The following is an 11,433-nucleotide window of genomic DNA, read 5'->3' as shown; positions in this document are numbered from 1 at the left end:
TAGATTGCAAAATGGAGCTGAGATTAGTTCATGTCCCTGAAATGTTACACACCTAACACAGATGGCTTTGCAGATATCATCTTTTAATGAAAAAAACAAAGAGGACTGTGTTAGCTGATTAATTAGTATAATTCATAAGCACACGGCTATACAGATGGATTCTGTTGCTGCGTAAGCTTCAGGTGCTCACTCTGAAAGAACACTTAAAAGAGATATGCCTGTATATTGGCAATATCTCTTATCACCTGCTAAGAATAACCTCCTGAGTGCTGCCCCCCCCCAAGACCCATTATGGTTTAAAGACTTTTCTCCACCTTGTATATTCTTTTATTTGGCAGTGCCAAATTTGCAAGGTAGGCATTGTTGGGTGCTTATCAGGCCCCATTCCCCACAAGGGACCCCATTGCCCACTTTTAGAGTCCCCAGGCGCTCTCGTCCCTTCCTTTTTGCAGTCACTGCCCATTCATCTTGTTCAGCTTGCTTGCCAGCAAGAGGTGACTAGTCTTGCACTTTGATGTAACATTGTGTTTTTATTTTTTGGAACCTGCCTAGAGTGGTTGGGGTAACCCTGTCAGATGGGTGGCATATAAATAAATAAATATTATTATTATTCCCTGTGTCTGTTTTTATGACCAGGGTCCACACAAAAGAACACATGGACAGAGAGTTGTAGCAGTAGCAAGGTGGAGCGCCAGCTGTGGGGGAAGAAGGGGCTTCAGCTCCCTCAATATTTCTAGGCAGGAGGCTGAGCCCCCCCCCCAAAATTGAGGGGGCCGCCATTCCCCGCCGCCCCCAGGCAAGCGCTCACACCAAGCCTCAGCTGTGCTCCTGCGTCAGGTCTGACCTGGGAGGCAGAGACAAGCAGGAGAGTTGCAGCTTTTTATTGTTTCCAGCATCAGAGGTGGCATGCCAAGAGGGTGGGGTGGGATCACAAGTGGTGAGTGTGCTGTTGTGCTCATGTCCTGCTCTTGGGCTTCCCATTGGCTGGCCACTATGAGAATTGGGTGCTGGATTAGATGGGTCCTTGGTTTCATCCAGCAGGGCTGTCCTTTCAGAGGAAACCACAAGGCACCAATTGGTACCATAGTCACACTGAAAGCAAAGAGGCCTCAAAGATTTTGGGAAGTAACCTGAAATAGAAGGAATAGTATTCAGATGGATTAAAGAAAGGATGTATTTTAGCATTATTACTTTTCAATTGGAGCCAGTGGGTGTTGCCCAACTCATTGATAGACTGGCAAATTAGTGTCCCAAAGTGTGAATGTTAATTTTGCCAATCCAGAGATCAATTTGTGTCCTGGTGCATAGGACACATGCATAGCAGTTCCTGTTAATTTTAGTGGAACAAACTAATCTTTCCAATGGCGATTGGCTCCTGCAGTTAAAGTGAACCAGTTAAATAACTCATTCTTTAGAGTTGTTCTGGTCTTGGAACAGATTGCTGTACTGGAATGTGTATATTTCAGGAAAGCTAGATTTTGCAAATCATTTGAGAGAGAAAGATTTTGGACTTCCTTGCTTTCCTGGGGTGAGCCATGCAGAATCACTAAGCCACGGTTCATGTTTGTTAGCAGAGACAGAATCTTTGGCTGCAAAGATGACCTTCAAGAATACATCTCACTCACACTTTAGTTCATGTATTATGCACTGGTTCTGATTATAACCAAGAAAAGCTATGGCGCTATATAGTATTTAATCTTGTGGTTAATGCTCATATTGTTTCTCATGCTCTACTGAAAAATTCTCCTGCATTTCTGCCATCTAAGAAATTGCATTATAAAGAATCTGTGGGGATATTTGTTTTTGTTGCACTTACCTTCAAGGTGACCTAGAGCTGTTTGTGAGTGTGCTTTATATCACTCTACAAATCATCTCCCCAGTAGTGTGTGCTCTGCAGCCTTCCTGGGTGCCCTTCCTGACAACACCATGACATCATCAGCTGGGCTTTTCTTAAGGTATGGGGAGGTGAGGATGCTGCCCACTGTGCACCTGACAACTGTTGTTTTTTTAAGTGAAGTCTTTGTACTTTTAAAGAAATCAGTGTGGAAAGGTTAAAAAGGAATACTTCTCTTAGAAATAAAATCTGCAAGCACAGCAGGTACTCAGTAATAGTTTTCCTAGGTTTCCCATGCTTCAATTAAAACCCAGAAATAAGTCATGAAGTAGTTTCTCCCATGGGGCTCTTTCAGAAGCACAGGCAGCTAAGGAGGCTGCAGAAGCACCAAGAAGTGTTTATTGGAATGAAAAGCTCCCACACCACCAAGGCCACCTCCCAATAATTAGGGTGTTTCAATCCTACAGCTACCAGAATTCTGAAGAAGTGCTCAAGTGTCCTGAGAATGAGGCAGATAAAACCTGCAACCTCTTTCACAGAGGGAGAAATAGGCAACAGGTTTTGATACAGTGCTAGTTCCTTCTATTGCTTTTATTCATCGTTAAGTCCAGGAGTCCTCTATTTTCTCCTGCAAAAAAACAGTTCTGTTGAGTCACCTGGGCTGTTTTGGAGAGCTCTTACCAGTCCAGAAGGATGAGTACAGGGTCAGATTATACCAGCTCATTATAAAGCAGCTTCATTTGTCTATATGTACGGTAGGTTGTTTGAAACCAAACGTCACAGCACATGCTGCTTACAGCTCTTAGTGTAAAGCTAAGCTTGCTGGATACTTGTCTTGCCATTTCCAAGGCAAACTGACTTCTATGTAGAATCACTGAGTTGGAAAGGACCTCAAAGGCCATCCAGGCCAACCCTCTGCCAGTGCATCCCTCAAGGCTGTCCAGAGTTTGTACTCCAGAAATCTAGAATGCCAGAGCAGAATCTTCCACCATATGAAATTGGTTTCTTACTGCAGACAGTCTTTTTTTTTGCAACCAGTTGCTTCCCAGCCCACTAAGTACTGGGGATCCTGCCATGCATTTCAACATCTGTAAACTGCTGGATGTTCTCAGTGCTCTCTGGAGATGTGGTAATAGGGGAGATGACGTGTTTCAGGCGCAGGAGCATGGTGAAAAGTAGAATGAGTAGGATGGCCAGTAGGGTCAGAAACAACCCTACATACATATACAAGTTGGAGTATTTATCTGCATTTGCCACTCCTGTAGCCAGGGTTGGGGGTGGGTGGGCACGACCAGTAAGATTTCCACGGAATCTGAAATAGACCTCAGTCATTTCTTACTCAGGCCTTTTCCATTTTCTCTGTTCACTCATAAATTCTTTATTCCTTCTTTGATAGTGTCTTAAAGATTAAATTAGGAGGTAATTCATGCATCAGTATTGGATGGACTGAAGTCTTTGCCTTGTGTAGAGGAATAGTTCTCATCAGAGGGTCATCTCACATGGCTTTGCCTAAGGAAATGGCAGAATCAATCAAATGTTCCTTCTGGGTGGTGGGTTTTTTCTACTTTTTAAAAAACTTTCCTGGCTGAAAAATATTTGTGTTCTCTTCAGTAAGGAATAAGCGTCTCAGTGGAGTTTGGGGGTAAAGATCTCCTACCAACAGTGTCACTCAATGGCTCACAGATCCATGAGTTATCTTGCAAAAGTCTGCTTTGGTTACTTTTGGAAGCAGACTCCTGTCTTCATTAGAAGGCAAACATCAGTGACTATATTCAGAAGAACTAGAGTCTGGTCTTTTTCCACTTCCCACCTTCAGATGACCAAAATGACAGCAGTACCAGTAGCCAACATGATATTTCTATAAAGAGAGAAAGACAGAGAGAGAGACTATATTATTAAGCAAACTTTCACATAATATATTTGATTGTAGAAAATCTCTTGGTAATAAAAGGAAAAATTACTGCGTTGCCAAAATCTGTACTCGCAGTTTCTCATAAGTTCTCTTCCTCTGCAAATAAGGCTTCAATTTCTTTGCTTCATTCTCACAGTAATTTTTAATTCCTTTAGAACTTCCTTAAGCCTGGGGTTTTGAGCTTCCCTTATCACTGCAATGTGGCCAAAGGCTAAATATTTCTCCAGTGCTCTGCAGGTTCCCATGCTGCCCACAGTTCCTGATCTGAGAAAGCTGTCTAGGAGGAGTTTTCTCAGGGTATTTTTCCCATGAGCTTTGACTGAAGCATGAGCACCCTAAGAAACCCTGTTTAGTGCAGACAACAGGAGGAATGATTTGCAGAAAGGGTTCCATCCAACCGAGTTCTCAGAGTAGGCCTGCTGAATTTCATGTCCTTAAGTAAGCAGTCTCCATTAACTTCAATAGTCTACTGTGAATAGGGCTAGCATAAGATACAACCCAAATAAATGACACTTGCACCTCTCAGCCACCTCAGCAATAACAGAAGCACAGCCAAAGCAGGCTGATTGGATGAGTGAAACTGACCACCTGTCTCCTTGATCCTTGCCCATCCTGGCTTATAAAAGCAAGCCAGGAAGGGCTGGGCGATGGGCTCCGTGGGGTGGTGAATGCTTCCCTCTATGAGGGAGCCTTCTCAGACCCACTGAAAGAGGCGGTCATTAAACCACTTCTTAAAAAAACATCTTTAGACCTGGCCAATATGGCCAACTACCGCCCAGTCTCAAATCTACCATTCTTGGGCAAGGTGATTGAGCGGGTGGTTGCTGAACAACTCCAAGCACGCCTGGAGGAAGTGGAGAAGTGAGGTTACAGGGAACCAGACAGAGGGCCTTCTCGGTAGTGGCACCCGCCCTGTGGAACGCCCTCCCAGCAGATGTCAAGGCAATAAGCAACTATTTTACTTTTAGAAGACAACTGAAGGCGGCCCTGTTTAGGGAAGTTTTTAATTTGGTGGTGTACTGTTTTTAATATTCGGTTGGAAGCCGCCCAGAGTGGCTGGGGAAACCCAGCCAGATGGGCAGGGTATAAATAATAAATTGTTGTTATTGTTGTTGGGGAAACCCAGCCAGATGGGCGGGGTATAAATGATAAATTGTTGTTGTTGTTGTTGTTGTTGTTGTTCACCTTTTCTTTTGCACTGCACTAATTAAAAGATTCCAGTTCACACTTGAAAATGAGCACCTTTAGGAGGGATGGGAATCACCCTATTGTCCTTGCTCTTGCACTCTTGTGTGTACAGTATTCAGCACACATACAAACTGTTCTGTATGTAGGCTTCATACAAATGGTCTGTTCCCCCTGTCATACTGACAGAGCCCATGGATGTACAGTCTGTACATGTATAAGCTTTTCCAGATGTTTTTATGAATGTCTGTAGGAAGCAGGATCAAATATGTGCTACCAAGGAGTTCAGCCTTGCTGTCATTTTAAAAATGCTCTTGAAGATTAAGCACATACTTGGGACACAAAAAACAAAGTTATAGTTTGAACTTGTGACCCTCCTTAGTGCATAAACCAGGATTGAGTCTTGGCAGTAATACATGAGAACTCCTGGACGTAATAGTACTTTGAATTGCCTGCTCTATACCGCAGTTAAGTCATCCAAGGCACAATCTTAATTACCTAATCTAGCCCTGCCAGAGAAAACTCCGTTTGCCTTACTTAACACACTGGTAACACATTCTATACACACGGAGTCAGCCATCAGCAGACTTAATCATTCTTCAAGGTGTGGCTCCTACAGCTCAGGTAGAGAGTACTATATCTACTCTCTGAGATCTACAGTAGCAGTGTACTAGATATCTAAGGACTTGCACAGATCATTGAATTACTGCCTAGAACATGCAAGTTAAAATGGCATAGATAAGTGTACCCATTCAATCTGGTGATCAGACTACAGAAGTTAAGTAGAGACAGCAAATGGGATCTGCAACTAAAGTTTGCAGTATTGCTCCCTAACAGGAGAATGCTTGAGTCCTTTTCAGAGTTGCAGCCAGGCATGCCTTTCTCCATCATACCCCAGCTGTGATGGGCTCAAGCCAGCTCATTCACATTCCTCTACACCTTAGCTGCCACTGATAATGGCCAGTTGACCTTAGGTGGTTGTGGTTGTGGTTGTTTTGTTTTTTTGTTCCTTCTGCAAACTTCAAGGTTCCCTTGAGCATCCTCGTGTCTCCCTCTTGTTTTCCCTTGCTAGCAAAGGGGCAGCAAGTTTACTATTGGAGGAAGCAATTGGATCCTATTGAATATCATGATATGGGTTGCAATATAGAGAGGTTGAATGTGGTTGCAAGGTTCAGGTGTTTTTGTACATTATAAGCACATATATCAATAGAGCAGGGGTGTCCACCTCCCAAGAGACTGCAATCTACTCACAGAGTTAAAAACTGGCAGTGATCTACCCCCTTTTGGTCAAAGTTGTTGCGTTTTTTCAGGGAAGAGGTAAAATGTTGAGCTTTTTTAAGGGGAGCCACAGTTGTTCAGCTTCTTTAGGGGAGCCAATGATCTACCCGTGATCTACCGCAGACGTCCAGTGATCTACCAGTAGATCATGATCTACCTGTTGGACATGCCTGCAATAGAGTAACTAAGGTAAATACATTGGTAAGCATAGGTAAGAGCCAGTGTGATGTACTGGTTAAAGGGTTAAACTAGGGCCAGGGTTCAAATTTCCACTTAGCCATGAAGCTCACTGGGTGATCTTGGGCCAGCCACTGCCTCTCAGACTCACCTACCTCACAGGATAGGAATGAGAATTAAATGGGGGGGGGAGAGAGAGAACCACCTTGAGCTCCTTGGAGAAAATGGTGGGATATAAATGCAATAAATAAAGAAATAAATGAAATTAGAGGAACTAAGATAAGAGGGAGGGGTGAGTTTGGCATGCTGGTAGTGAGCGGTGATTGGTTGGGAGTTTTGTAAGGGAGTTTGAATACTAGCCTGAGAGTTGAGTTGACAGCGGAGGTGCATTTGGGCGTGGGTGGTAGATTGTGTGAGAGTTGATGGCAGATGTGAAGCAGGGCTAGTCATCTAATATCGTATCAGTATTATAGCAGCTACCGTTGTATATAAGATAAAGCAGCAAATAAGATAAACAGATTGAAACCATGTGCTTAGGTACAATCCGCAATCGCACAGCCATTGTTTATGATTCCTCTTCAATAAATTAATTGCTTTACACCACATGCCTCATACTTTGCTAACATCAGGGGAATTATTATTATTATTATTATTATTATTATTATTATTATTATTATTCCCCACCCATTTATTCAGATAAATATTATTTATGGTGGAAGCAGGTTATAGAATTACCCATAAGAAACACAGCTCAGAGCCATACATCTTGTTAAAAGTGAGAAGTGGCACAGGTTAGTTTTGGGTGGTGGCAGAGCACCCCCTGGCAGATGAGGGTGTGTGGCATGACAGTGGTGACGGCCACCTCTCTTGTCTTCTGCAGCTCTTTCTGCTGAAAAAGGCAGAGCTCACATCGAATCCTAACAGACCATTTTGGGTAATGAAATAATATGCGTCACAGATGTTACTTCTGAAAATTATGTGGCATTATGTTAAAGTTATTAACCTGAAGTTCATGTGTAATAATCAATTACAAAACAAGAGCCCCAAATTAATGAGCCTCTACAAGGCACTTCTAATAAATGGAAGAGATTAAGAAGTGGAGATAATTCATTGAGGCTGGGAGTTTAGCATGGATGACTGTGGTTAGTTTTATGCTCCAGTCTTAAGAGTAGTTGCTCAGTTCCTTGCAAGGGAAGAATCTGATTTGCTCACAAAACTTTGTGTGTGCATTGACTTCCTGCCTTGTATTCTGTGTCAGGGAATGCTCTGTGATGAGGGCAAGAGGGAATCTTCATGCAGAACCCCTCCTGACTAGTAGAAGATTATAAGGAATACCACGGGGAGGCGTTGCACATACAGATCAGATAAATTATGGGGGAGTCAAATCGATTTGAATGAATAAACCCAGCTGAAAAGTCTATGCATGCTTCCTTGCACAAGGGCTTCCTTGTTTTCTTTGCCAAAGAGCCCATTTATTTGCATACAGTAGAGGTTTTTTTGTGAACAGGGAAGTTCTTGTAGGGAGCATGCTAGGGCTACAGATAAACCCACTCTGCAAATGTTCTTTTCTGCAGAGGAGCCAACTAGATCAGAAGGGCCAGGGGCAGAAGCCATAAGGGTGCTGGATCCATACCCTGTCACCAATCCTGAGCCAGAGGCAGAGTCTGTTAACCAGAAGTGCCTTGACCCACAGGCACTCACCTTGGAACCCCCTGAGCCAGATCCCCCGAGGACAGTATAGCCACATGTCCTACTTTGCATGAGGAGTGAGGAGTCGAAGTGTTATTGGACTCCAAGTCCCATCATGCTTGACCATTGGTCATTCTGGGGCTGATGGGAGTATTTACTTACTTACTTACTTACTTACTTACTTACTTACTTACTTACTTATTGTTTCCGTCTATAAACCACTTGTTATCAGAAGATCTTGAAGTAGTTTATAGTGAATAAAACACACACACATTCTAGGGGTCCCAGTGTTGAACTCGGAAGAGATCCAGGTTCAGATCCTGACTCAGTTATGAATCTCACTGGGTAACCTTGGACCAGTGACCTCCTCTCAGTTTAATTAACCTCATGGACTTGTGAGGATAAAAGAGGAAGAAGTATGAATACTACTACAACATCCCATATGCCAAGATATGTGGATCTTTCCACAAAAGTAATCCTCAGTTAAGCAACTCACTGGATGCCTAACTCACTCTATAGTGAGAATGCAGAACCTGGGACCCTCCAGATGTTGCTAGATTCCAACTCCCAACATCTCCAAATGTTGGCCACACTGGCTGGGGCTGAAGGGAGTTGGAGGCTTCCTTCAACATCTTCTGGAGGTTTGCAGGTGGTCCACAACTCTGCTTTAAAAAGATCACAGTTTGCTGTGCTCCTGAGCTAATTGCCCCTGAATGCCCCTACATACAAGTGAAGAGGCGGAATATGATTCCTGCATTGTAGGGTGCTGTAATAGATAACCCTTGGGGTCCCTTCCAACTCTACCATTCAATTTATTTATCCCCAGCTCTAGAGCTTGAATAACAAGACTCTTCTTGTTAGCTAAGCTACTGCAGTAAACATCTTTCTTGCAGTTACAAACAAGTCAGCCTATCATGTCTTATTCTCACCAAACACAAACAAATTAACCATCTTTTTAAAAGGATCACTTTCAACATTTTAGGTTAACTCAGATTGGGGTGATTTTTAGAGTGGACAGCATGGTATTATTGTGAATATTCGGGGGGCTAGGAATTAAGTCGATGCTGCTTGCAGAAAAAGTTAGTCAAAACACTCTGCTGTTATAGCATTTAGTGTGTTTTTAAAGGCCACCTGTTCCCAAAACAAGCTGTCTGGGCTTAATCTGACTACTGAAATCAATACTCTTGCTTAGCTCATTTGTAGCACACATAATCTCTTTACTTCCCACTGAAAAAGCACAGACACCAAGAAAATTGATACCTTAATGCATGCTTTTTAAAAAAGAAGAAGAAAAGAAACCATCAATTGGAAGTACTAGCTTTCCTTTTTTGGTGGCAGATAGTCTATTTTCTCCTTTCATATCAAATGCATAAAATAGCACATTCTTCTAACTAAGCCTTGGCACAGAGATAAAAACAGTTGGATTTTGACAAGTGCAGCCAATTACCTTTCATCGTAAGCAGGAGCAGAGGAGTGACCCCTCAAGACACCTCCTTGGTTGGTGTACCCTAGACTGCTTTCTGCAAGGTGTCCTGGAAGCATCCCCTCTTAAGATGCAGGTGCTTTGGAAGAAGGACGAGACCAGCTGTTGTTTTGTCACTTGAGCTGGAAGACTAGGCTTTCCAAGGAGAAAGTACACTTTCCTCTCGTCTCCTTTGCACGCCAGGGTTTTGCATTGCGACAGGCAGAGGGGTGCTGCTTAATTCCTTAGACGCTAGTTGATGGTCCTGCTCTCACTGTGCTGGTGATAGTTTTCCTGCACGAGCGAGACAGATCCATATATCTTGTAGACAGCTGAACCACAGCAGCCTCCGTCAACCGTCTCTGTCTCTGTCTCTCTCTTTCTCTCTCCCTTTGCTTCTATAGGCAACAGACACAGTAAGCTGGGAAAGGTATCTCTCCAAGCGCAGCTATGCTTCATCAGTAGGGAGAGAGAGAGAGATGGAAAAAAAGAAAGCTGCCAACAACACTAGTCGCAAAGTTTCTATAAGCCTTTTTTAATTCCTTCCATGCTGCAGGCTGTTCCTTTTTCCTCTAGGCAGCCAGCCACAAAGCAGAGGCTTAGATTTGAAAGCAATGATCACTCATTATGATTTATTTTTTAAAAAAACAAAACAAAAAAGGGGTTTTAAAAAACATTTTGTAGGATTGGAGGCAATCTTTTTAAATATATAGTCAAACAAGGCATGCAAATAAAGATGCTTTTCAGGGTTCCACCCCCACCCCCAGGGCTTTGAAAACCTTCAAAATAAAGTAACTGCAATACATCACAGCCAATGATATTTGTGCCATATTACCTTCAAGTTTCCTCCCCTTCTGTTTGTATGCAGCCACATTTGACAGAATGAAATCCTGATTGCTTTCAGGAGTAGAGCCCTTTTCAGCTTCGGGGTTCCCAGTTCACTGCTATAGCATAGCATGCAACTGGTTCAATAGGAAACACTGTGGGGAAACATCAACAGACCAAAAATTCCCACTACATGTAGACACCTATCTGGACACAACCCATTGGCCTGGTTTTGGGGAGGGGAGTTCAGAAAAGGCTGGCCCAAGGTATTTTTCTGCCTGAGAGAAGGGGAAACAAGTAGGGCCTGGTGGCTCTGGGAGTTGGCAACGGATCCATGGCAGGCGGCGTATGGACTTTTGCAGGTGCCCAATGATGCTGACCATCAATTGGAGGGTGCAGGAAAGAAAGGGAGGAATGATCCTTGATTGTGCTCAAATGCCATTACGTATACATGTAGATGGGTTACTGCGGGAAATGAAAAAGCCAAGGATTGCATTTGATAAAAGGCCATAGCTCAGAGGCCAGAGCATCTGCTCTGCATGCAGAAAGACCCTGCTGCCATTCACTATGGACAATACAGGGCTAGGCAGACCAAGAGTCTGACATCCTGTGTTCCTATGAAATACAACATGGTATCCCCTCCCATTCTATGTGCAAAATCGAACCAGACTGGCACTAGAATCTTATTTCAACACTGGCAAAATGTGATAATAATATCCCACATCACAGCTGAGCGCAACAGGCTAGTGGGAGCTTAGGGGACTCAGGAAGAATGGTTAGGGGCTGCTGCCACTTCTAGTATCTATTGCCTGAGGTAGATGCCTCATCCTGCCTAAGGGTATGACCAGACCTGCTTTCAGAAGTAAGAGACTGGTACAGGCTCAGCCCAAATGTCCTGCAGAGAGCAGTCAGACCAAAGTGATGTCCAACATTGCTCCCAGTTTTATTGAAAGCTAGCTGAGATTAGGGTGGTATCGTGATGCCTGAGGTATTCTTGTTAACATGCAAAAGAAAAGAAAAAAGAGGTTATCTCACAGAAATCAGAAAGTAAAAATGATGCACTTGAGGTAA

General features: G+C 43.3%; 1 protein-coding gene across 1 annotated transcript; it reads right to left on the bottom strand.

The window, feature by feature from the left end:
• Window positions 1-2,753: 2,753 nt before the first annotated feature.
• SERTM2 (serine rich and transmembrane domain containing 2) lies at window positions 2,754-3,298 on the bottom strand. The gene has a single exon (XM_088664646.1). It carries the CDS (start codon window positions 3,164-3,166, stop codon window positions 2,888-2,890), a length of 279 nt encoding a protein of 92 aa, XP_088520772.1. The 5' UTR covers window positions 3,167-3,298; the 3' UTR covers window positions 2,754-2,887.
• Window positions 3,299-11,433: the final 8,135 nt, after the last annotated feature.

This window comes from Zootoca vivipara, chromosome Z2, assembly GCF_965207765.1.
Source record: "Zootoca vivipara chromosome Z2, rZooViv2.hap1.1, whole genome shotgun sequence".
NCBI classification, from domain to species: Eukaryota; Metazoa; Chordata; class Lepidosauria; order Squamata; family Lacertidae; genus Zootoca; species Zootoca vivipara.
The sequence above is the reverse complement of the archived record's forward strand: the minus strand, read 5'-3'. Positions and strand labels throughout refer to the sequence as shown.